Below are 26709 nucleotides of genomic sequence, written 5' to 3' on the forward strand. Positions count from 1 at the left end.
TAGAAAACGAAAAGCAGGGGGCTGGAGGTTTAGCTCAGCGACATAAGCGCCTGCCTTGCAAGCAGGCAGTTGTGAGTTCAATCCCCGGTACCGATAAAAAGGAAAAAGACCAAAAAAAAAAAAAAAAAAAAAAAGAAAGAAAGAAAGAAAGAAAACGAAAAGCAGGTCAAGCCAAAATCTCATATGAGGGAAGAAATTATAGATCAGAGTAGAAATTAACACATTGGAAACTAAAATAACAATACAAAGAAGCAATGAATTGAAGAGTTGGTTCTTTGAAACATTAAATAAAACTGACAAATCTTTAGCCAACCTTATCAAAAAAGAAAGAAAAGAATCAAATCCATGTGATTAGGAATGTAAAGGGCAAAATTTCAACAGATCCTGAAGAAATCCATATCTTCTATATCTACTTTGAAAACTTATATTTTGGGGCTGGGGATTTAGCTCAGCGCCATAGGCACCTTGGCTTGCAAGTGTGTGGTCATGAGTTCCATCCCCGGTACCAATAAAAAAGAAAAAGACCAAAAAAAGAGAAAGAATATCTGAAAACTTATATTCTAATAAGATGGAAAATGCAGAAGAAATAGACAGATTCCTAGATATATATGAATTACCAATGCTGAAATAAGAAGCTATAAAAATTCTAAATAAACTAGTATCAATCAATAAAATTAAAGATGTAACTAAAAAAACCTACCAAGAAAGAAAAGCCCAGGCCCTGATGGAGTCACTGCTGAATTTTACAAGAAATTTAGTGAACATAAGTGAAATAAATCAATCTCGCATGTGTGAATACCGAATAGTTTCCCTAATGTAAGTAATGATTCAAATATATAAAAATATGTGGTAATCATGATTCCCCATTATGTGGCCTTGAAGCCTTATAAAGTTTTCACTTATTAATTGGAAAGTCTTTATTCTGGGCTTCTTGATATGGAAATATTTGAAGCTATAGTATATGAAGTTTTATTCAAATATTTCAAGGAAAAAAGACAGACACTATGGTAACTACTATTAAGTCGGGTTATTTGGTGGTGAAGCACTAGGTTGCTGAAACAGTCATGCTTTGACCCGTATTGTTATATTGTTATGTCCTGTTTTATCTCAATCTCTCCTTTATTCTTTAAAAAAAATTATTTAGTTATTTCTTATGTTAGTTTTAATTAAGGGGAAAAATTTTAAAAATTAGCAGGAGGTATAATAGTAACTTTTTTTGATTTCCTATTAACTTGTTTTGAAGTCCTGTAATACTCCCATGATCTGGTTTTGACTGATTAGACTCTGTTCCAGTCTGTATGATAGTATCAAGTTTGAGGGTATAGGCAACTACTTTGAAGGCAATAAGATTCACTAAGATGCCCATGCTGGTTTGACTATTGTCTCCTTTGGACGTCCTGTAATGTTTACAATGCCTAAGTTTTATTGGTCTTGTTCTCTACTGTTTTGTTCAACTTTATAATATCTAATGAGATAGACAATTCTTTTTAAGGAAACAAGAGACATTGTTGATAACCATTGTTGATAACCTTGTACTCTGTTTTACATCATGTGCTATGTCTATCCTTGGTTTTGACTGACAGCTTTGTTTTGCCATATTTGACTTTATTCTCTCCCCCCCCCAAAAAAAAGTAATAAGAACTAAGGAGTAATAAAACCCAAAATGTGTAAATTGTGTTGTAAAAAAGAGAGGTAAAAAAAGAGCTCTAAAGGATACAACAGCAAGTGTGTTTAGGGGTGTTAAATAGCTGACCATATTAATGTTTTTGGTTGGATCATTGAACACAACTGTTTGTAGTCTCACTGTTTGAATGTCCACTTTGTATTCTTTGATACTGTGATTTGAGCAACTATTTCTAAGATGATAATATGTAATCTATTAACTGGTGATTTCTTACTGTCTTTTTTTTTTTTTTTTGTAGTTCTGTATTACGTGTACCCTTACACTGCTTTGTTTTGTTCTATGTTTTTCTCTTTTTCCTTTTAAATAAAATTAAAAAAAAAAAAGAAATTTAGTGAAGACCTAACACCACTACTTCTCAAACTCTTTAATGGAATTGAAAGGGAAGCAATCGCTCCAAATTCATTCCTGGAAGCAAGCATTACCCTAATACTAAAACCAGAGAAGGACCCAACTAAGAAAGAGAGTTACAGGCCAATTTCCCTAGTGCATGGAGTTGCAACAATTCTGAATAAGATACTGGCAAACAACCATCACCAAGATTATATATCATGATCAAGTAGGATTCATCCCAGGGATGCAGGGATGGTTCAACAGATGTAAATCAATAAATTTAATACACCATATTAACAGAGCCAAGGACAAAAATCATATGATCATCTCAATAGATGCAGAAAAAGCTTTTGACAAAGTCTAGGACCCATTCATGATAAAAATCCTACAGAAAATTGGAATAGATGGTCTTTATCTCAATATGATAAAAGCAATCTATGACAAACCAACAGCCAACATCATACTAAATGGATTAAAAAATGAAAACTATCTCTCTAAAATCAGGAACAATGGAAGGATGTCCACTGTCTCTACTCTTATTCCACATAGTCCTAGGAACTTTAGCTGTAGCAATTAGACAAGAGAAAGAAATAAAAGAAATAAAGATAGAAAGGAAGAAGTTAAACTACTATTATTTGCAGACAATATGATACTCTACATAGAAGACCTCAAAAACTCCACTAAAAAACCTGCTAGATTTAATGAACAAATTCCATAATTTAGTTGGCTACAAAGTCAACACTCAAAAATCAGTAGCCTTCCTGTACATGAATAACAAACTCACTGAGAGAAATATTAGGGAAACAATATCTGTTATAATGCCATCCAAAAAAAATGAAATAACTAAGAATCTAATGAAGGTTGTAAAAGACTTTTACATTGAAAATTATAGTTCTCTGAGAAAGGGTATTAAAGAGAATATTAGAAAATGGAGAGATATCCTGTGCTTTTGGGTAGGAAGAGCCAATGTAGTGAAAATGGCCATACTTCCAACACTGTTATGTAGATTCAATGCAGTCCCAATTAAAATTCCCATAGCATAGCTCACAAAATTGAGAAAAGAATCTTAAAACTCATCTGAAACCAGAAGAGTTCTAGAATAGCAAAGGCAAACCTTAACTATAAATGCAAGGCAGAGGTATCACAATCCTAGACTTGAAATTACACTATAAAGCTACTGTGATAAAAACAGCGAGATACTAGCCAACAAAAGATCTGAAGATCAGTAGAATAGATTAGAAGATGCAAAAACAACTCCAGACACACCAACCCACTTTTTGACAAAGATGTGAAACATATTCACTGGAAGAAAGACAGCCTCTTTAACAATTGGTGCTGGAAAACCTGGCTCTTCACATGCCTAAGATTAAAGTTGGACCCATATCTTTCACCAAGCACTAAACTAAGTTAGAAGTGAATATTTAAAAATCTAAACATCAAAACAGAAACATTAAATTTGCTAGAAGATAAATAGGTAAAACTCTTGAAGAGACTGGTGTAGGCAAAGGCTTCATGAATAAAACCCCAATTGCATAGGAACTGTTATAAAGAACAAGGGCCAGGGATTTAGTTCAGCAGCATAAGCACTCACCTGGCAAGCATGAGGTAATGAGTTCGATCCCTGATACAAAAAAAAAAAAAAAAAAAAAAAAAAAAGAATCAACAACAATGTCAATTTATTGAAAAGCTTTTGCACAGTAAGAGAAACCACCAACAGAGTGAAGAGACAAGTCACAGTGCGGGGGACAATGTTTGCCAGCTATTCCTCAGACAAGGGATTACTATCAAGAATATATAAAGAACTAAAAAAGTCAGTTCTCCCAGATGTAAAAGTGCAATCCAAAAATGAGCGTCTGAGATAAATACTTCTCAGATGAAGAAATACAACCAGCAAATAAATACAGGAAAAATGTCTAACATCACTGGTCATTCCAGAGATGCAAATTAAAACAATACTATGATGCTACTTCACCCTAGAAAGAATGGCTATTATCAAGAAATCAAGCAATAACAAATGTTGAAGGGGCTGTGGGAAAAATGGAACCCTTCTCTTTTGTTGGTAGGAGTGTAGAGTGATACAACCACTCTGGAAATCAAAAGTGGAGGTTCCTCAAAAAAGTAGAATTGGAAGTCCCATTTGATCCAGCTATTCCCTTTCTTAGTATCTCAGAAGAATTAAAAACATCATACCACAGCAATATATGTGCACCTATGTTTATAGCAGCACAATATGTAAAGCTAGATCTTGGAAACAACCTAAATGCCCATCAACTGAGGAACGGATTTTAAAAATGGAGTACTTGGGGTTGGGGATTTAGCTCAGTGGCATAAGCACCTGCGTGGCTAGCACTAGGTTGTGCATTTGATACCCAGTACCAAAAAAAAAAAAAAAGGAGTACTACTCATCCATAAAGAAAGTGGGGATTTTATAGGTAAATGGATGCAACTTAATTGTATACTTATAAATGAAATAAATCAGACATGTGTGTGTAAATATCATATTGTCTCACCAGTATGAGAAGCTGAAAGTTATAATATACATGTATATAGATATATAATACAGTTAAGATAGTTATACTACATGAGTATATCAAAGAGAAAGGTGTGCGCTAGTACTGTTTAGAAAATTGAATGCAGATGTGCTCTGAGTGACTGACTTGGGGATGGCAATGAGCAATGTGTGTAACGTTGTCCTGATCGTTGTTTTGAATTTTTTTCTCCTTGAAATAAAACAGATTAAAAATTAAAAAAAAAAAACTACAGAAGGAAATCAACTAGCCAGTCTTTCTGGTAAGCTCCGAAAGCTGTGTGGGTACCAGGGAGAGAAAAGTCAGATAGCGCCTCCTGTGAGCCTATTGGTGCATGGGCTGAGAATCAAATTCCATGCTCCCCACGACCTCCCCAATAAGCAGCTGGTTCAGAGCACAGGCTGAATTGACAGCAACTAAGGTACATATGGCAACTAAATGCTTGTGTTGTTTGGCTGATTTTGCAGGCCTGGGGCCAGCCGTCTGAGCATCTGCTGGGAAGATAACAATATGCACTATAGCAAATGTGAGGGATTTCCTTCTATTTTGTCTTTGAAGTCTAGTATTTTGCTTTGTCACTGTTTTGCTTTGTTCTAATTAATTGTTTTTGCTTTATTTGATATTATTTTGATTGGTTTTATGCTGTTTTGGTTTGGTTTGATTTTGCTATACTTGATGGAATGGACAACTACTGTGAAGAGAACCAGATATACTATGGTAGCTACTATTGTTTTTCTAAAATCCTGCTTTGACATTCTGTACCAATTTTATTGCATTGCTTTGATTGGCTTTGTTTTGCTTTGTTTGATTTTACTATGTATGAAATAAAAAGAAAATGAATAGATCACTTGAGTTGTTAAGTCACCTCTCCAGGTCAAGAAATAAAAAATGCCAAGTGGGTTACACCTTCAGCAAGGGACCAGGGACCTGAGGAAGCTGGGGAGGTGCCAAGGATGAGGGCAGCTGAAGCAGGGCAGACCCTCTCCCAGAAAAAGAGGAGAAGGAATTCTGCCAGCCTACTGCCTCAGGGCTCAGCCTGCAGCTCTTCTTCTCAGGTCCCCAGCATGCCAAGCCAGCTTGAGGATTTTGAACTTGCAGTTTCAGTATCCTTAAGTGTTTCTCTTTATCTGCTGTTCTTAGGGAGTAAAAGGATCTGTGGTTGGGCCAAGACACACATACTAATTGTTGTAACCTGCTAACCAGTTCCCTTTTCCACCTTGCTGTTCTGTAAAGTGCCAACACCCCCCCCCCGCAACTGCTCCATAAAAGATGATAAAATTGTTTCTCTTAATGGAGGCATCTGTTCCAAGAAATGACCCACCACAAAAAAACCACAACCTTATACTTATGTTAAAAATATATTACGTACATGAAAAGTCCCCAGGTCAAGCTGTCCCCAAAACTATGCTTGAGAGCTTTCCAAAGGACACCCACCGGCACAAACAACCCCCCTTGCTTTGCAGTTTTTGCCTTCAAAAATTTCAGACTCCTTCGCTCAGGGTGCTCAGGCTAGCATCTGCCTGATTGACACCGCTGGGTACCAGCTAAAATAAAGCGTTTCTCTTTTTCTATTTTTTTCTGTCTTGTTGTTTTTGAGAGTTGCCAACAGGGAGTTAGGGGAAGGGGTCCACTCTTGGAGTCCCGGGGGGGGGGGCACATTTGGGGGCTCGTCTGGGATTGCCCCAAGACCCCCTTTTCTTCTTTTTGCCCATTTTACCATCCCTAGCCAGCTCACTCCCATGGGATCCCCTTAGTGTTCTTGGTTTTCCACCGCTGCTGCTTCTAACTGTGAGTATTCCTTGTTTCACTCTGATTTCAATTGTCTGCACAAATTGACAGAGTGGGACGCCCTCCAATTTGGGACCCTCATGGTCCACTTGAATTTTGATTTGTACAGGACAATTGGTTTCTTAGTTTGACATAGACTGTTATCCTCTAAGAACGATCTTATGTGGTCTTTTTGGTTTTACAGGCGACTGTCATCCTTTAGGTTATGCTTTAAGTGATAACAGTTTTCTTCTAGGTCCCAGACGATCTGCCAACCAAGTCTTATGTCTTCTTGTCCTGTCTATTGTCTTTTGTCTCTTTTTGTGTGCTGTCCTCCTTTCTTTTGACCTTTTTTTCCCACAAGGAATTACAGGAGATAAAAATGGGACAAAGTGCATCCATCCCACTAACTCCACTGAGTTTAGTCCTGGAATATTTTAAAGATTTTAAAAGGCAAGCTGAAAGGGGCTGGGGATTTAGCTTAGTGGCGTAAGCACCTGCCTTGCAAGCCCATGGTCATGAGTTCGATCCCTGGTACAAAGGAAAAGGACCAAAAAGAAAAAAAAAAAAAAAAAAAAAAGGAGAGCTGAAGGGTATGGGGAACCTGTTCACCCCGGGCGCTTTTGAGTTTTGGTTTCTTTAGAATGGGCCCAAAGTGTTCCTCAGCGGCCCCCTGTTGGGAGTTTTGACATGGAAAAGGCGCAGGCAGTCTGGAGGTATGGTTTTGGTCCCCCAGCCCATCCTGATTAATTTGTCTATAGCTTAATATGGGTTTATTTGATCTATGACTCTCCACCTTGGATTAAACATTTTCTTAAAGTTTTTAATCAACAGCTATCTCAAGACACACTGCTCCTGGCACCTTTAATAGAGAAACCAAAACCTCAGGCAAGCTGTGCCCAAGCAGCCTCCTCGCCTGAGGAACCAACTGCTTCCCTGCAGGTTCTGCAGGATGGGAAGGAGGACCAGGAGTTTCTTTCACCTCCCCCATATTGTCCGTCTCAGGATGGGGGGGGGGGGATATATACCTTCGCCGGAGCCCCTCGTCGACCCGAGCCCCATGCAAACCCGGAGCCGGAGCCGACACGACCAGAATCTCCTGACTCCTCCTCCGTCCTGTGTCCCCTCCGGGAGGTCCCCAACCCCCATGACCCTGGAGCCTCCGTGTTTGTCTATATACCCCTTTCTCTACTTCTGACCTTTATAATTGGAAGGGACAAAATCCCCCGTTTTCTAAGGACCCAGGAAATCTCATTAGCCTGCTAGAATCTATTTTCTCTACTCACCGCCCCACTTGGGATCATTGCCAGCAGATTCTCAGGGTTCTTTTCACAGCTGAAGAGAGGACTTACATCCACACCCTGGGACAGAAGGCTGTCCTAGACCCTGATGGAAACCCCACGACTGACCCCCGGTGACTGCAACACTATTTCCCTCTTCCCTGCCCTGACTGGAATCCCAATTCCGCAGAAGGTAAGGAGGTTTTAGCCCAATATCGCCAGCTGTTTCTGAAAGCACTCCATGGAGCAGCCAAAAAGCCCACACACTTGTCCAAGGTGTCAGAGGTAAGGCAATTGGCTGATGAGTCCCCTTTGTATGTTCTTGGAGCGCCTTCTAGAGGCCTTGGACTTTATACACCTATAAACCCAGTCGCAACTGAGAATGCAAGGGCTATTAATAACGCCTTTGTCTCCCAGTTGGCCCCAGATATAAACAGAAAATTGCAGAAGTTAGAGGGCTTTGAGAGAATGCCCATTAGTCAGCTGACAGAAATAGCTCATAAGGTCTTTGATAATCGAGAGAGCTGGCAGGAAACAAGCAACAAGAAGGTTACAAAGGTGTTGGAACTCCTTTGCGAAAAGACTGCAACACCAGATTCAAAGAAAGAAAACAAACGGGGAGACAAGAAGCGCCCCCCACTTAACAAGGAGCAGTGCGTCTATTGTAAGGAGTTGGGGCATTGGTGAAAGGAATTGCCAAAGTTAAAGGTGAAACTAAAAAGAGAAGCTAAGGCTCTATTAGCCCAACAATGAGGGAGTCAGGGCTCAGATGCCTCCCCCGAGCCCTGGATAACTTTGCAAGTAGGGGGCAACCTGTTAATTTCTTGGTGGACTCAGGTGCATCTCTGTCCTGACCCAGCCTCTAGGAACATTGACCAAGATCAAATTAAAGGTAATGGGGGCTACTGGAACACAAAAAGCCTACCCCAAATTGCAAGCTCAGCTGACTCGGCCTGGACAAAAAACCATTGCTCATGAGTTTCTATGGGTTCCTGAATGCCCAGACCCACTCTTGGGAACAGACCTCTTACACAAATTAAAAATTCAACTTAGTTTTCAGGCTGATGTGCCCACAGTAACCTTGGGAAAACAAGAAAATATTCCAATTAAGATACTGGCTTTATTCCCTGAAGGAGAAAACCACTTTTTACTAAAAGAAGAACACACCCAAGAGCCTAATAATAAACTCCTCCTGAATTGGCAGGCAAAAATACCAGAAGTATGAGCAGAAAACAATCCCCCAGAGCTGGCAATAAATCAAGTACCCCTAATAATAGAACTTCTTCTCCAGGCAAGGCCTAGTATCCTATAAGTTTGTCAGCTTGTCAAGGGATCGCAAAGCACGTAACCACACTTAAAGAAAATAACATCTTGGTTTCATGTATTTCTCCTCGGAATACTCTCCCAGTCCAAAAACCTGGTACTCAGGACTACAGACCCATACAGGACTTCTGAGAAGTCAACAGATGGGTAATGACCGTTCCGAATCCCTACACCTTGTTAAACCTACTGAGCCCGGACCGCATTTGGTACTCTGTGTTGGACCTAAAGGATGCTTTCTTCACCCTTCCCATGGCCCCGGTAAGTCAACCTATTTTTGCTTTTGAATGGACAGACCCAGGGACTGGAGTATCTGAGCAATTAACCTTGATACGGCTACCCCAGGGATTTAAAAATGCCCCACCTTATTTGACGAGGCCCTAACTAGAGACTTCTTAGGCTACAGAGAATAATTTCCAGAAGTCACCCTACTGCAATATGTAATATCTCCTAATAGCAACAGAGAGTTTTAAAGAGAGCAAAGGGTCACAGAGGCATTGTTGATGACTCTAAGTAAGTTAGGTTACAAAATCTCAGCTAAAAAGGCTCAGCTATGCCTACAAAAGGTAACCTATCTGGGATATGAAATCCAAAAGAGGGAGAGGACTCTGTCTCCCCAGAAGGTTTGCGCCGTCTTGCAGATATTCACTCCCAAAGTGAAGAAGCAAGTGTGCAAGTTTTTGGGAGCTATAGGGTACTGTAGAATCTGGATAATAAGTTTTGCTGAAATAGCTCAGCCCCTCTATGATACCCTGCGGGGAAAAACTCAGAATACTCTAGAGTAGACTGACAGCCAAGACTTAGCTTTCCAGCAGCTAATACAGGCTCTCACTGAGGCCCCAGCGTTAGGTCAGCCCAACTTACAAAAACCATTCAATCTTTATATTAATGAAAAAAGGGGAATTGCTAAGGGGGTCCTCACCCAGAGCTTGGGGCCATGGCAAAGACCAGTTGCTTACTTATTCAAGAGACTTGACAGTGTGGCAGCAGGATGGCCTCCCTGCTTGAGAGTTATTGCGGCTGTGGCATTATTAATAAAAGAAGCTAAAAAGCTCACTTTTGGTCCAAGACTCACCATAGTTTCCTCCCACTCATTGGAAACACTTATCAGGGTCCCTCTGGACTGATGGCTATCCAATGCTAGAATAATGCATTATCAAGCCCTGCTCCTAGATCCAGAGTCTATTTCTTTCAAACCCTTTGAGGCTTTAAACCTGGCTACACTGTTGCCTGATAAAGATCCGATGGCCCCATACCATGAGTGTTCCACAATGATCGATAACCTTCAGGGTCTTCGATTGGACCTGACCGATGAACCCATGGAGGGGGCACCATCTTATTTCTCTGATGGCAGCAGTTATATCCATCAAGGTAAGCGAGTTGCTGGGGCTGCAGTTACTACAGAGACTCAGATTCTATGGAAACAATGCCTGGATCCTGACACCTCAGCACAAAAAGCCAAGCTTATTGCCCTGACAGAAGCCCTCAAGCTTGCCCAACGTAAGCACATAAACATCTATACTAATAGCAGATATGCCTTTGCCACCGCGCATGTCCACGGGGCTATTTACTAAAAAAGAGGGTTACTAATCTCAGCTGGACAACGAATTAAAAATGCTCCTCAGATACTAGACTTACTGGCAGCAATCTGGCTGCCTGAAAAGGTGGCCATAATACACTGTAAGGCCCACCAGAAAGGAGATAATCCTGTGGCAAAGGGAAATAACTTGGCAGATGCAGCAGCCAAGGAGGCTGCCTTAAAATCAGTGGGGACTGAGACTGTGCTTGCCCTATTGCTGATGCCCCCAACCTTGTCCGAACCTGTGTACACCGAAAAGGACCTCCACTTGGCAACCCAGCTTCAAGCAAAACCTGATCTCCCTGGGGGTTGGTACCAATTACCAGACAAAAGAGTTTTATTGCCAGAAGCACTTGACTGAGAACTGGTTGGACAAGCCCACCAAGCCACCCACTTGGGAGGAACAAAGCTTGCAGAACTTTTTCGGGAGAAATTTTTTACTCCTCTGCTGACGAATTTGACACAAGCTGCAAGCCTTAAGTACTCTCAGTGCCAACTGGTAAATCCCAAACGACAACTTTACATGGAGACCAAATGTTTCTGCGGAGCCACCCCAGGAGAACATTGGGAGATTAACTTTACTGACATGAAAAAACCTGGACTGCAGGGGCATAAATATCTCTTGGTAATGGTTGACACCTTTATTAGTTGGGTAGAAGCCTTTCCAACCAAGATAGAATCAGCTCTCATTGTAGTAAAAAAGCTCCTTTACGAGATTATTCCACGATTTAGCCTGCCCTTATCTATGGGGTCTGACGACAGTTCGGCTTTTATAGCCCAGATAACTCAAAAATTGACACAGGCATTACAGATTAATTGGAAACTCCATTGCGCGGACTGACCTCAAAGTTCAGGACAAGTAGAGAAGATGAATCAAACTTTAAAGACTATGATAACCAAATTGTCTCTAGAGACTGGCGAAAATTGGGTAAGTCTCCTTCCATTTGCCCTCCTACGTACCTGCTGTACCCTTTATGTGGCCAGAGTGTCACCTTTTGAGGCACTCTATGGGAGACCTCCGCTACTCATTCCTAAGATCTCTGAAGAAAAACTGGCAGATTTAACTAACCAAGATCTTATTAAGTCCCTTCAGGTACTCCAGCCGGTTCTGCCCTTAATCCACCACCTGTTTAAATTAAAACACATGCCAGTGAGCTCCAAGCTTCCCAAAGACTCTGAACCTGCAGCTGAGCCAGGGGCACTTGTCCTCATCAGGCGTCACCATCAAGAGTCTCTCGAGCCTCGCTGGGAGGGACCTTTCACAGTGGTGCTTAGCACCCCCACTGCAGTGAAAGTGACTGGTAAGACCCCTTGGATTCATCATTCCCACATCAAAGTGATTCAGGCCACTGATGAAAAGGACATCGAGCCACCCCAAGATAAATGGACTCTACAAAGGACTGGTAACTGGGGCTGAGAATTTAGCTCAGCGGCATAAGCGCCTGCCTTGCAAGTATACAGTCATGAGTTCGATCCCCGGTACCGATAAAAAGGAAAAAAACAAAACAAAACAAAACAAAAAACCCTCTAAAGTTAAAATTAACCAAATGTCCTTAATTGTTCTGGCTATGATGACTCAAATTGCAACCTGTTTTATTTTCATAACTTTCTCATTAGGGGTAAACCATAACCCAAATTATGGGACATAGGTCATTACTGACTGTTTTACAGGAAGAAAGTTAGCCTCAAATACAATGGTCCATGGGATTATATCATTAGACCTTTGTGTTCTGCTCGGTAGAGACCTCACCGCCCAAAGAGTAAAGAGGTCTCCTCATCTCAGGCCATATAGTAAACCAAAGGGAACCAAATATGAGATATGTGGAACTTTAAGTAATCAAAAGACTTTACAGTCTACACCTTGGTATCTATGCCCTCATGCAAATTCAATAGTGGACTGGCCAGAAAGACAAGTCAAATATTTCAAGGATTATTGCTCAAAGAATCCAGAGAGTGAATTCTTTTGCCCATACTGGGGCTGTGAAACCATTTCCAACTGGGATAGTCCAGATGCCGACAAATATCTCACACTTGCTAGGTCTACCCCCTCAGAGTGTTCTTTAAATCAGTGTAATGTCATGACTTTTACTATGAAGTTTCTGACTGGCCAAATGTGGAAATCAGGGATGCATTATCAGAATGTGGACAAGTGGATATAACCCAGGAAATATTTTTACTATCCAGTTCATTCCTGGCTCACAGGTGGGGCCATTTTGACCCATCGGGCCTCTGGCACCGCAGCCCCCACCCAAAAAGCCTACCAATCCATTGCTTAACACCCCTATGGCCACAACCCCTTTGCCTGCTACTGTCCAGATTACTTTTGGCCCTCTCCCCTCTGACCCTGAACCCTTCCTATCCTTAGATATTGCCTTCCAGTTTCTTAACCTTAGCAACCCCAACCTTACATCTGACTGTCGGTTATGCTTACCGGCTAGGCCCCCTTATTACACAGGGACCTGGTGACCATGCAACTCCAAAATTCCACTAAAGATGAGTATCATTGTTGGGGAGGAGCAAAACCAAGAGTCACACTTGGAGATGTACAAGGTAAACCAGGGACTTGTCTGTACTCCGCTGCTTATTCCTGGAAGAGCTCTCCTTATAGCTTATTTGCAACCTATCTGTATCACACAAAATTTCTAACAGCTCTCACCAAGCCAATGCTCATTTCTCGGCCCCAAATGGCACCTAGTTTGCCTGTACTTCAGGGCTTACTCCCTGTGCTATGCTGGAAGTATTCACCAGCCAACTTGAATTATACATATTGGTCCATATATTACCCCAAGTATACTGGTAGTCAGGCAGCGAAGGCAAAAGTCATATCCTGCCTTCACCTGACTCAATCTTAAGGGTTATACACAACCTGATTCTAGTCCCTATGCTCCTTGGAATTGGAGTCACTGGGTCCCTGGGACTTGGAATTTCTAATATGGTTCTTGAGCTCCATCACTATGATAAGCTGTCCAGTCTCATAGACCAAGATTTACAATGGTTGAGAGATTCAATTGAAAAACTGGAAGATTCTCTGGGTTCATTAGCTGAAATGGTACTCCAAAATAGGCAGGGGCTAGACCTCCTCTTCCTAAAAGAAGGGAGTCCCTGTCTGGCCCTTGGAGAAACCTATATACAAACCATTCAGGAGTAATTAGACAAAATTTGCAGAACTAAAAAAGAGTCTCCAAGAAAGAGAGAAAGCTCGAAATGCAAGACAAAACTGGTATGCGAGATTATTCTCCTTTTCTCCATGGCTAACTAGCCATAGGCCCACTGATATTAATATTAATATTAGCAACCATAGGGCCCTGCATAATTAACAGGTTAATAACATATATCAAGGAACGAGTCCAAACTATCAAGTTGATGGTCTTGAAGTCACAAGGATATGAAATGGTTCCTTTTTAAACAATAAGCCAAAGATTTGGTTTATAGCCTTAAAATCAGTGGGGAATGTTGTAACCTGCTAACTAGTTCCCTTCTCCACCTTGCTGTTCTGTAAAGCGCCGATTCCCCCCCACCCCAACCGCTCCATAAAAGATGACAGAATTGTTTGTCCTGATGGAGACATCTGTTCCAAGAAATGACCCACCACAAAAAAACCACAGCCTTATACTTATGTTAAAAGCATATTACGTACGTGAAAAGTCAAGCTGTACTCAAAACTATGCTTGAGAACTTTCCAAAGGACACCCACCGGCACAAACAATCCCCCTCGCTTTGCAGTTTTTGCCTTCAAAAATTTCAGACTCCTTCGTTCAGGGTGCTCAGGCTAGCATCTGCCTGATTGACACCGTTGGGTACCAGCTAAAATAAAGCGCTTCTCTTTTTCTATTTTTTTCTGTCTTGTTGTTTTTGAGAGTTGCCGACGGGGGATTAGGGGAAGGAGTCCACTCTTGGAGTCTGGAGGTGCCACACTAATCAGATAATCTCGCGCAAAACGAAACTCTAAACCTAGGTGAGGTCCTGTAGGGCCTGCGGACTTCTCAGCTGGGTAAGCTTCCCTAGGGTGTCACCCTCGGAACAGGCCACGTTGTCGCCAGCTGGCACAAGTGGCAGGCAAAGGATCAGAGGGTACGGAGGGCCAACCCGTGTCCAGCTCCCGCGCCTGGTCAGGGCTTTTGGGAGGAGTCTGAGCAGAAGAAAGCCGGCAGCGTGGCCCTGCCCTACTTCGCGTCTCCCAGTGCCCCACTTCTGGCCCCGCCCATACCATCCTCTCACCAATCCCTGTGCCTGTCCCTAATTTACCACGCCCCCACTCTGTCGTCCCACGCCCCGCGCCTGTCCTGTCGTCCCGCCCCTTTCCTCTGGTCAACCAATCGCCCGTCTCCGTGCGCTTCCACTTCCGTCCGGCGGCGACTCTAGCTCTGTCTTGTCCCGCAGGTTTGAGGCTCTGGACCGTGGCGCGAACATGGAGGAGCTGCTGAGGCGGGAGCTGGGCTGCCGCTCGGTCAAGGCCACGGGTCACTCGGGAGGCGGTTGCATCAACCAGGGCCAGAGTTACGACACGGACCAAGGTCGACTGTTTGTGAAAGCGAACTCCAAGACCGAGGTAGGGCCGCGGCGGGCTGCTCGCGTGCGGCCCGGGTCAGTGTTTGGGTCCGGGTTCGCGGTCCGGTGCTGGGTCTGACTGTCAGCCAGGGCCCGCAGTCTTGCCCTCGCCTCCATTTGGGCCGCGGAGGCTAATTTTATTGTGAGAAATCCCTTTGGACCCTGGTTTGCCGGCTCCCACCTTTGCCAGGGGTGGCCGGGTCACTCTGGTGCTTTGCTGGAAGCCCCGAAGGCCCCGGAGCGGCCGAGGCCTTCGCAGATGGGACTCGTCCTTTCTGTGCGTTTATCCTTTCTTTAGGAAGTATTTTAGCGATCGTCGTTTTCTTTTTCTTTCTCTTTCTCTTTTTCTTTTTCTTTTTGTGGGAATCAAACTCAGGGCCTTGTGCATGCAAGGCAAGAATTCTGTTACTGAGCCACATTCCCAATCCCTGTTGAAAAGTGTAATTTTCTTTCCAGAAAGAAATCCTGCCTTCCCGCGATGTGGGTAATCTCGCTTCAAGGCCATAGGACCGGCCTCCAATGCTAATCTAGAAAGATTCTCCACATTTCTCTTACAGCAGTCTGTCACCTGTTTGTCCTTGCAGTTACTCTTAGAGATGTGTCCAAGAGCACCAGCGCTCTCAGGGCAGTGGTCAGCCTCCTCAGCTGTGTGCCTTGGTCTGGTTTTGCGCTTCCTTTAAGAGGCATCAACCCCTTACATAGCTCTGTATTTACATCTTCTCTGGCATTTGCAGTCATTCAAAACGTGGCAAGGAGTACGGGGGAAACTGGTATTTTCAGAGGATTAAAGTGCCATCTATGAAAAAAAAAATTGCCATCTATGATGCTTTTCTTTTCCTCTTTGTGGTACTGGGGATTGAACCCAATGCCTTTGTACTAAGCTATATTTCCAGTCCCTTTTTAATTTTTAATTTTGAGACAAGGTCCCACCACAGTGCCTGGGTGGAGCTTCAGATCCTTCTGCCTCAGACTCCCAGACTGGAGTGCAATTTCTTTCTTACCCCCACCTGGAGTTGATGTGATCTAAGTTGTTTTTCCTTTTGATCATTTTTATCTCCCCCTTGCATGCTTTCCTTTCCTTCCTTCCTTTTTTTTTTTTTTTTACTTTATTGAAAAAAGTAAGACAATTTCATAACAAAATAATAGAATAAAATAGTTAATACATTTTGCATATTGTCATCTTCAAAGTAGTTACTCAGTATAAAATATGGGCATAAAAAATTATCCAGTCGATTCTAGCACAAACCTTCCTTTTCAATGAACTAAGATACTAATAGTATAGCTAATAGTATAGCTATACTAATAGTATAGCTAACTTTTTGTTTGTTTTTGGTACCAGAGATCAAACTCACAACCTCGTTTTTCCCAGGCAGGTGCTTATGCCACTGAACTAAATCCTCCTAGCTCTCTCTTTTTTTTTTTTTTTTTTTTTTTTCTGTCTTCTTTCTTTCTTTGGCAGGGTCTCACTATGTAGTTCATGCTAGGCTTGAACTCACTGTAACACAGGGTGGCCTCAAACTCATAGTGATCCCCCTGAGTCAGCCTCCCAAGTGCTGGAATTAAGGCAGCCCTTGTACATTTGTATAATTGGTTTTCTCATGTATTTCTCCCTTAGATCTTTTATAACACTGTTTCCCAACTGATACTTGATTTCACTTTTACATATAATAATCATGAGGAATGGTGCTCCTAGCTTGGTTGGAAACTTTAGGCAATGTAGCACTGAATATTTTTGTAAGGAGCCTTGACCAGTAGCTGGGTTCATGGGTCCTTTGCTTTTCACCTCTCCCTGTTTTGCGTTGTGTTGTGTTTTGTTTTATGGTACTGGGGATTGATCAAACCCAAGGACTTCACACATCCTAAGCTCCTTGTTTTATGTTTTGAGGCAAGGTCTTGGTAAGTCTCTTAAGTTGCCAAGGTTGCACTGGTACTATCATCCTGCCTCAGTTTCCCAGAGTTGAGATTATAGGTGTTGTGCACCTTTTATAAATGTACTACCATTTTATAAAATACTTATTTTATAAAATACTTATTTTATAAAATACTTATTTTATAAAATTCTTATTTTAGGGGCTGGGGATTTAGCTCAGCGGCATAAGCACCTGCTTTGAAAGCAGGCAGTCGTGAGTTCGATCCCTGGTACCGATAAAAACGTATAAAAGCCAAAAAAAAAAAAAAAATTCTTATTTTAGTCTCCACAACTGTTATCCTAGTAAGAGTATAGCCAGTCCCATTTTTTCCCCCTTTAACTTCTAAAGAGAATACTCTGAAAACTGTGCTTGAGAAAGCAGCCCTTAGTCATGGTGGCGGATGCCTGTAATGCCAGCACTCCAGAGGCTGAGGCAGGAGGGTACCTCAGAGTTTGAGGTCAACCTGAGCGGTAGTGAGTTCAAAGCCAGTCTGAACTACAGAGTGAGACACTGTCTCAAAAAACAACCACAAAAAGCAAAAAATACTTAAAAGAAGAAGAAAGCAGCCCTTGCCTTCTCTTCAACTCCAGCTCTCTAAGGTAGTAATAATATTTATATATTTTTAAAGTATTTAGAGTGGAATATGTGTTATACGCTGACTCAGTTAATTGAGACAACAAATGTATGTAGTTTAGCATTGGTCAGGCATAGTAGCTCTTGCCTATAATTCCAGTACTTGGGAAGGTGAGGCAGGAGGATCACTGTGAGTTCACGATGGACTATGTGATGGGACCCTGTCTCAAAAAAAAAAAAAAAAAAAAAAACCAGAGGGCCCAGGAATAATCTAGGTGGCACAGTGCTGGCTTGGCAAGTGAGAGGTCCTGAGTTCAATTCCCAATACCAAAACAAAACAAACAAACAAAAAACCCAGAGACATAGAAAAAATTAATTAGTTAATTAATTTAATATTAACTCCTTTTTATAGATGGAAAAATTGAGGATAGAAAGCTTAAATAACTTGCCCAAGATCACAGAGTTAAGAACTATGAAAATAAACAGAAAATGCGTGTAGTGGCAGCATTCATATGGTCCTGACCTTAAAAGCCTAATTGCCCATTGCTAGCAGAATGGATGCCTGTACCTTGGAATTTTCATAGTGTGGGGCCCTGGACCTGAGAGAGTGTACTGACCTAATAAATGCCATGCACAGTGAAGAAGCCAGACCCTGGGAACAGAGGAGTCTGTGTAGAATGACCAGGCTGGCCAAACAGAGGGAAGAGACTGCCTCTGAGGAGCGGGAGAGGCCGTGGGTGGGAGGCCTCTGTGACATCTAGACTTCTGCTCTGGCCTATTCATTACGCTGGGAGAATTTGTCGAGCTGGGCATTGACCAGCTACCAGCTATGTTTTTCTGCACATCAGTGAATTTTTTAAAAAAACTGTTTTAAAAGGGAGGATAGTGATTGGCCGTGTGTCACATCTGTAATCCCATCATATAGGATGCTGAGGCAGGAGGATCGCCGCAATTTAGAGGCCAGCCTGGGCTACGTAGTGAGTTCAAGCCCAACTTGAAAGGCATAGTCTGATCTTGTCTCAAACAAAACAAAACAAAACAAAACATGAGACAGGGAGAAGGGAAGGGAGGGAGAGAGGGTGGGAGGGAGGGAGGGGGAGAAAGAGAGAGAGAGAATTACCTAGTGTGGAAAGTGAGGGAAGATGTCTTTTTTGGAAAATTGATGTTGGGCTTACATTTGAAGCATGGCTGAAAAGAGTGGGCATGGCAGGAGACAGGTGAATAGTGCTGCAAGCAAAAATGCCCATGCACGGGGCGGGGCGGGGGGGTTGTTTAGGGCTGCAGAAGTTGAAAGACCTCGAGGAACTAGAAACTAAATAGGCATAAGAAGTGTGCATGCACATGTGTGTGCATACGTGTGTGTGTGTATGTGTGTATGTACACGTGTGTGTAGGGGTAGGGTCTTGGCAGTGGCCCCACATATGAGTGGAAATCATGAAGGGGAAAGGGTTGCAGTGGGTGTGTCCACCGTCAGGTTGGCCTTTGAGGGCCCATTGCCATATGGGGAGGAGGGCGACCCAGTGGACAGAGTCACTGCAGTCTTGGGACAGGGATGGAAATGATTGAGATGAGATAGTTTCCAGTGTCAGGTAGTGTGTGGCACAGAATCGGCAGTCCTTTTAGATGAGAGCGAGTCCAGGTTCCTGGCCTGTGCATGTGGAGAGCCAGTGCATCCAAGGGTTCAGGCAAAGCCTGTGTCATGTCTGCGAAACAGAATTGGGGTTGCAGTGTTATGTGAGGATGGGGGTGGAGGGAATGATACTGAAAGAGAGAGAGAGAGAATACAAGAACACCCCACATAAGTCCAGCTCTGTACCAGGCACTTGGGGGAATATTTACAGCCTTCTACCTTGTTCTCTGGGGAACCTTTGAGTTCAACCTCGACTAGAGACGCTCTAGCACTGGACTGCAAGCCTTTTTTCTACCCAGCATCAGCACTTCCATGCCAGTACTACCGACTTCTTGGAAAACTGTCTGTGCCTGTTGAGTCCTGAGTCCAGTATTCTTGGCTTGACCTTATTATGCCAGAAAAAAACATGTCTACATAGAACCTTTCCAGAATGACCTCCTGTCCCTCTCTGCTCCCCTCCTCCTCCTCTTCCATTATTTTTTCTCACAGGCCAGAAGGATGTTTGAAGGAGAAATGGCAAGTTTAGCTGCCATTCTGAAAACAGGCACAGTAAAAGTACCCAGGCCCATCAAAGTCCTGGATGCCCCGGGAGGCGGCAGTGTGCTGGTGATGGAGCACCTGGACATGCGGTACCTGAGCAGGTCTGTCCCCATTCCGTCCTCTGCTGTGTCTTCCTCTGTGTGGCTCTTCTACTCCAAAGCTTGTACTTGGGGGTGTCATTTTGAGGAGTGTGATGTGATGTAAAGAAGCCATGTCTGTACACGTGACAGATTCTGCCAAGTGAGTGGTTTGTACTCTGCATGTCTGAGGCCAAAGAGAAGCTGGGTGTAGTAGTATACACTGTAATCCCAGCACTGAGGGAGGCTGAATCAGGAGGATTACAAGTGTGAGTCCTGCCTAGTCAACTTAGTGAAACGCTATCTCAAAATAATAAAATAAGAAGGGATAGGGATATAGCTCAGTGGTATGGTGCCCTGGTTTTGATCAGTACGGGGTGATATGAGGATCAAGGAGGACCCCTCATCTCCCTCTGGCTCTGAGAAAATGAATATTCTATGCCCAGAACACGTGTCCTAGTATACATGCCCCAACCTCCCAGATGTGTATCTGTAGTTCTTGTATTATCTGTTTAATTGCTGTCTTTTGGGTTCACAGTCATGCTGCAAAGCTTGGGGAGCAGCTTGCGGACCTGCACCTTCACAACCAGAAGCTGGGACAGACGCTCCAGAAGGAGACTGGCACAGTGGGTGAGGGACTGAGGGGGCCCTGAGGACAACACACAGCAAGACAGGCTCAGGGCTTGTGTTCTGCTGCTTCCTGCAAGAGTCAGATCTGTACAGATGCCAAGCCAGGGAATCAGCCCTAAGGCTAGATGTCTGTCCTGTTGTTGCAGAAATACTGAAATGACACCCAGGATTTGGAGGCAGATTTATTTAACATCGGATGGGTACTGACTAGGAATCAGTTGTTCCTCAAAATGTCAGGCTGCAATCTCTCGTAGACTAGGGCTTATATGAGATAGGCAAGCAGGAAGTTCAGAGGCAGGGTGGCTTGTCAGTTAGGGCTTGGTTCTTACACTGTGCATCACAGTGACCAGCCGTTTCTAAGAAACAAAAGTAACAGGCACTGTAGCTGGAACTATTACCTGGGCAGCTAATAGACTGCAGTGTACTGGCTGGGAGGTGGGGCATCTTCTGCTACATTGTGAGCAACTGAGGGCAGTTAGCTATGTGTTTTGTTTGTTTGTTTTTTGGTCTTTTTGAGATAGGGTCTCACTATGCAGTTCAGGCTGGCCTTGAGCTCACTTTGTAGCCCAGGCTGGTCTTGAACTCACAACCCTCATGCCTCAGCCTCCCCAGTGCTGGGATTATAGGCATGCACTACCACACCTGGCCAAGTTAGTGTAGTTTTATAAACCATTTAGGAGATAGGAAATATTTAGTGGACTCAAAACTTTACAGTGTTACTATTACTTTTACCTTTGTCCAGAAGGGAATCCAGTTAGGTTTTTGGCTTCCTATACAAAGTTCTTAGCCAGGGTATGCTAGCACCCTCCTGTAATCCCAGCACTTGGGAGACTGAGGCAGGAGGATTGCCCTGAGTTCAAAGCCAGCCTGGGCTATATAAGTGAGTTCAAGACCAACCTGCACTACATAATGAGACCTCACCTCAAAACAAAACAAAAAGCCAAAGTCCTTTAAACACATTATCTTTTCTTTTCTTCTATTTTTCTTTCTTCTAGTCTTTTTCTTGAGGCTCAGAATGACAAGACCCCGCTCTGCGTGCTCTAGAGCTTGGTGTGGTGTTAATACTGAGGTCTTCTCTGGTGTTTAATCCATGTGCAGCCTGTGTGCTGACTCCCCTGGACAGGGTGGCTGATGATCAGGGTGGTTGCGTGTAGCAGGCTGTAAGCCCAGTAGGAGGGTCTCCTGCCAGGTCCCATCAGGATGCCATTCCTGTTCCTACCACGTGCCCTGAAGTTCCGTGCACCTGGATTTCCTTTCAGTCTGGAGAGCTGCACAGGGTTGAGACCATTTTGTGGCCCAGTAGTTTCTCTCTCAAAAATACCACAGTGTTGGCACTGGAAACTATCCTTTCCTGATAGATTTTTTTCCTATGTAAAGAACATCATTCATTTTTTTTTTTTTTAATTCACTGTTGTCTACCTCCTTTCCCCCATAATTCTCTGGTTCCACTGTAGGGAAGGCTGGTATCCTTGTACTAAGTCTGTGTGACCTGAGGGCTAGTAGAGACCGAGGTCCTGGCTTGTCTGAGTGAGCATGCAAGCTGATCAGGACACAGTGAGCCCAGGCTCTAAGCAGCTTGAGCTTCAAGAGCTGGGCCCCTGGTCTCCTGCAGTGAAAGCACTAACTGCTCCTCTTCTTTTGCCTTTTGCTTTCGAGGGAGAGGAGCAGGGCAGGCAGACCAACCCTTTGTAGACCAGTTCGGGTTTGATGTGGTGACCTGCTGTGGATACCTCCCTCAGGTAAGTGACACAGCACCCTCAGGCCAGCTGTTCAGACACAGGGGGCATGCAGGGAGCCTTTTTGCTGCCTCTTTTTTTTTTTTTTTTTTTTTTGGTCTTTTTGAATCAGGGTCTCACTGTGCAGTTCAGGCTGACCTTGAGCTCACTTTGTACCCCAGACTGGTCGCGAACTTGAAACAATCCTCCTGCCTCAGCCTCCCAAATGCTGGGATTGCAGGCCTGTGCCACCATCCCCGGCAGGGAGCCTTTTCCTAGGAGATCTTTTTTTGTTTTGTTTTTGAGACAGGGCCTTGCTAATGTAGTCCAAGCTGGCCTTGAGCTCACAGTGTAGCCTGTGATGGCCTCAGATCTGTGACAATCCTTTTGCTTCTGTCTCCCGATTATAGGCCTGGCAATTCTGTGAAAGCTTTGCACCCTTTGTTTTCTTTGCCACATTTTAAGGTGATAGGAAGTTTACCAATCTTACATGTGAAGAAGTGAAGAAGGACGAGTTAGGATGCTGGATTTAGGTGGGTTGATTTTTTTTTTTTTTTTTTTTAAAGACAGGCACTCACTAAATTGCCAAGGCTACCCTTGCAACTCTGTATGCCTCGGTTCTGGGTAGTTGGAATTACAGGTAGGAGCCATTATGCCCACTTTAAAAATTAGCAAATTTAGCCAGGTATGGTGGCACATGCCTGTAATCCCAGCCCTTGAGAGACTGAGATAGGAAGATTACTATGTGTTTGAGGCCTACTTGGGCTAAGGTAGTGAGTTCAAAGCAAAGCCAGTGAGACACTGTCTCAAAAAACAAAATCAAAACAACAGAAGTTTAAAAATTTTAAAAATGTTTCATTTTTATATGTAACCTGGGGCTTTCAGCTCTGAAACCCCCTGCTACCTGATGGTAGCTGTCTGTCCTCTTTCTTTTTCATCTCTTTCCCCTAATAAACCATTTTATGTTATACTAAAAAAAAGTATATATATATATATATATAGCCTGCATATGCAGATTCAACCAACTGCAGATTGAAAATATTTGTCAGAACACTGTACTGAACATATGCACTTTTTTTTGTCTTTTTCCTTTTTTATCCCTCCCGGGGATCGAACTCACGACTGCCTGCTTTCAAGGCAGGCGCTTATGCCACTGAGCTAAACCCCCAGCCCCTATATGCACGTTTTTTGTTGGAGTTATTTTTTCAGCAGTGCAACAACTATTTACATAACATTTACGTTAGGCCTTAGAGGCAATTTAGAGATGACTTAGAGAACAAAGGAATGTATAGGAAGATGTATGTCAATTATATGCAAATTTTATGTCACTTTTTTTTTGTCTTTCTCGTTTTTATGGGTACCAGGGATTGAACTCAACGACTGCCTGCTTACAAGGCAGGCGCTTATGCCGCTGAATCCCCAGCCCCATCACTTTTTGTAATCATTTGAGCACCCTCAGATTTTGTATCTATAAATACTAAGGTACAACTACTAAACAGCCCTTTCTAAAATTTTATTTTGAGACAAGGTTTCACTGAGTTTCCCAGACTAGCCTGAAACTTGTGGTCTTTTTGCCTCAGGCTCCTGAGTAGCTGAATCCTTGGGAGTTGTTTTTTTTGTTGTTGTTTTGTTTTGGTGCTACAAAGCTATATTCCCAGTCCTTCCTTTTTTAAAAAAAAAATTGAGATATGATCTTGCTAAGTTGCCGAAGCTGGGCTTAAATTTGTCATCCTCCTGCCTCAGCCTCCCAGAGGATTACAGGCATGTGTCACCACGCCCAATTTGGGAGTCTTTTTGAACAGGAGTCCCATGCTGTTACCATTTTGTGGAAGAGGGGCTATCTGTGGCCAGGCAAATGGTCAGCAGTGGGCTGTGGACCAGGGGAGATCAGGTGGCCTCCATCAGTGTGAATGTGATGGAAATGTTCCAGTGCTCTTCAGTCTCACGAGGCTACAGAGCGGCCCCTGTGGAGTCCCTGCTTCCCACTACTCCTGGAAGAAGACCTCAGGTCTTAGCCTGTCCTTAAAACCCCTTAGTGCTTCCTGGTCAGCATACTCTCTTCAGCTTCCAGTGGCCACTACGCCTTCCACATGCCGCCCCCAAAGCCGTTTCCACTTGGGCTGCTTCTGGGCATTCACGTCTACATGTCCTGCCTTCTCCTTTGCTGTGCTGTGCAGGTGAATGACTGGCAGAAGGACTGGGTCGAGTTCTATGCTCAGCAGCGCATTCAGCCCCAGATAGACATGGTGGAGAGGGGCTCTGGAGACCGAGAGGCCCTCCAGCTGTGGTCTGCTCTGCAGGTGAGCAGGGCCCTGCTTGGCAGCCAGGAGTTGGCAGCATGTCCCACTTGGTCCTGATGTAGGGGAGCTGCCGAGGCAGGTGTGCCACCTCTTGAGTCTGTTCTGGTGGTGCCCGCCAGTGAGCCAGGCACTCCTGGTGTGATGCTGTGGCTTGGGTACTGGGGCAGCAGTCGGGTGATATCTGGGTCCCCAGCATGCGCCACCAATGTGCTAAGGCTGTGTCCTCCTCCCACAGTTGAAGATCCCCAGCCTGTTCCGAGATCTGGAGGTCGTCCCTGCCTTACTGCACGGAGACCTCTGGGGAGGGAATGTAGCAGAAGACGCCTCCGGGCCCATCATTTTCGACCCAGCCTCGTTCTACGGCCACTCTGAGTATGAACTGGCGATAGCTGGCATGTTTGGGGGCTTCAGCAGTTCCTTTTACTCTGCCTACCACAGCAGGATCCCTAAGGCCCCAGGCTTTGAGAAGCGCCTGCAGTTGTATCAGCTCTTTCACTATCTGAACCACTGGAATCATTTTGGATCCGGCTACAGAGGATCCTCCCTAAACATCATGAGGAATCTCGTCAAATGAGCTGCTCTCCGTGGAGGGCGATGTCTCCATGTCTCCCAAGTTCGGGTCTGGTCTGGTCTGGTCTGGTTGGGGACCTCTTATTGCTCTCTCTCCAACCTCAGAAACATGTCCTTTTGTCATTCAGATCACTCAGGCCTTCCTCAAGCCCCGTGGGGAGCAGATGTCTCAGGACAGGCAGTGTCATCCTGAGGTCCTACGCTGTTAGGGTGAGGCCACACTGATGTGAACACAGGGGCTGTGAGGCCTGGGGATGGAGCCAGGCGTGGCTGCAGGGTACACAGTGTCCAGAGTGCCCTGCTTTTCTTTCCTCCTCCTGGATTCCGCCTGGCATCTCAGAGCCTGAATCCACATGTGAAACCATCTTGCTAGGAGCTTTTATAAGTGACCAATTCCCAAACCAAGTGCATTCCCTTTCCTTTGTACCTGACCACTGGGCCTAGCTGCAGGCCGGGTGAGTCTAGAAACGTCCTGGGAGTGACCCATTGCCAGCCTCTGTGTGAGCTGTGTACAGTTAGGAACCTAGAGTCACCCCTCTGACTCCTCCATCATTGTGTACAGGTTTCTAAAGCTGGCTGAGTTCTTCCTTGGCGAGATGTGAGTACTGACCAATATCTTTTCTTTCCCTCTCTGTTACACTGAAGAGAAATTTCACGAATATTGATGCTAATAAATTCTTTTGCCTAAAACTTTGAATAAACTTTGAGTGGTTTCAATGATGCCGGAGACAATGTATTTCCCTATATGTTATAATTCAGCATTTATCTGGGGAATCGACCCAGGTTTTTGCATTAAGCTGTTTGTCCCCAGCCCATTTTATTTATTTTTATTTTGAGACACGCTCTTTCTAAATAACTGATTTGCACCTGGGTTTGAACTTGTGATCCTCCTGCCTCAGCCTCCCCAAATGGCTGGGAGTATAAATGTGTGCCACTATGCCAGGCACAGCTGTTGTCTCTTAAAAGCACGACTCGCAGCCAGGACCGTGGATACTACTATGTGTTGGCACAGTGGAGGCTGGAGTGCTCCTAAACTATTCTAGGACCGAGGTTTGGGTCTTCTATAGGAAGCAGCTTTCTTTTCCCAGACTGTGTGGACAGCTAGCTTAGGGCAGGCCGTGGGTAAGGAGATACAGGGAGAAAGCGTCCCAGATGTGGCAGGCGCTTAGCTGATAAACTGGCTTCTGTGCCTCAGGTTTTGTGATAATGTGATATTTTTGATAATGTGATATTTTTTAAGCTTTGTCATTCATTGCAGTGGCTTATTCTGCGATACCTATTTTTAACCTGATTTTGTATTTACACATAACAAATGTAATTGTTTTTCAGTTACCAGAATCCTAAGCTTTAGGCCCATACATCCCTGCCTGTCTAGCATTGCTTCTGTACGCGTGTTCATCCTAGAGGCACACCCCACCTGAGTGCCAGCTCTCCCCAGAGGGGGGATGGTTCTAGCTGGGCCAGCCTGGGAGAGAAGATGCTTGCTTTGGCTGTGTGATTTCAAGGGGCACTCTCGTGATGTGTCCTGACACCAACCTGCCTGTGGCCTGGCCGAGTGACATGGTGTCACCAAAGGTGTGACAACCTGGGAAGGAGGAGCCAGAAGGGCTTTTTCTGCTCAGGGCAGCCATGGTACTAGGACACCAAGTCCAGGAGTTGGCTGCTGCCCAGGTGCCCGTCCAGAACCCTCAGGTCTCGTCTGTGGGTTGTGACATTTTGTTTATCTCT

The 26709-nt window shown here is 44.0% G+C and overlaps 1 protein-coding gene across 1 annotated transcript; it reads left to right on the top strand.

The window, feature by feature from the left end:
• The first annotated feature begins 14816 nt into the window (after positions 1-14816).
• Positions 14817-25701, top strand: Fn3krp (fructosamine 3 kinase related protein). Its single transcript, XM_003464840.5, has 6 exons — positions 14817-15037; positions 19639-19790; positions 20305-20396; positions 22053-22135; positions 24289-24411; positions 24647-25701. The coding sequence occupies exons 1-6, from the start codon at positions 14897-14899 to the stop codon at positions 24983-24985; spliced, it is 930 nt and encodes a 309-aa protein (XP_003464888.1). The 5' UTR covers positions 14817-14896; the 3' UTR covers positions 24986-25701.
• The last annotated feature ends 1008 nt before the right edge of the window (positions 25702-26709 follow it).

The sequence above is a fragment of the Cavia porcellus genome, unplaced genomic scaffold (assembly GCF_034190915.1).
Source record: "Cavia porcellus strain 051 isolate PalLab524CR breed Dunkin Hartley unplaced genomic scaffold, mCavPor4.1 scaffold_32, whole genome shotgun sequence".
Classification (NCBI taxonomy): domain Eukaryota; kingdom Metazoa; phylum Chordata; class Mammalia; order Rodentia; family Caviidae; genus Cavia; species Cavia porcellus.

Coding starts and splice junctions, on each gene's coding strand:
- Fn3krp (XM_003464840.5), top strand. CDS start 14,897: ATGGAGGAGCTGCTGAGGCGGGAGCTGGGCTGCCGCTCGGTCAAGGCC. Junction 20,397..22,052: donor GAAGGAGACTGGCACAGTGG/GTGAGGGACTGA, acceptor TTTGCTTTCGAG/GGAGAGGAGCAGGGCAGGCA. Junction 24,412..24,646: donor AGCTGTGGTCTGCTCTGCAG/GTGAGCAGGGCC, acceptor CTCCTCCCACAG/TTGAAGATCCCCAGCCTGTT.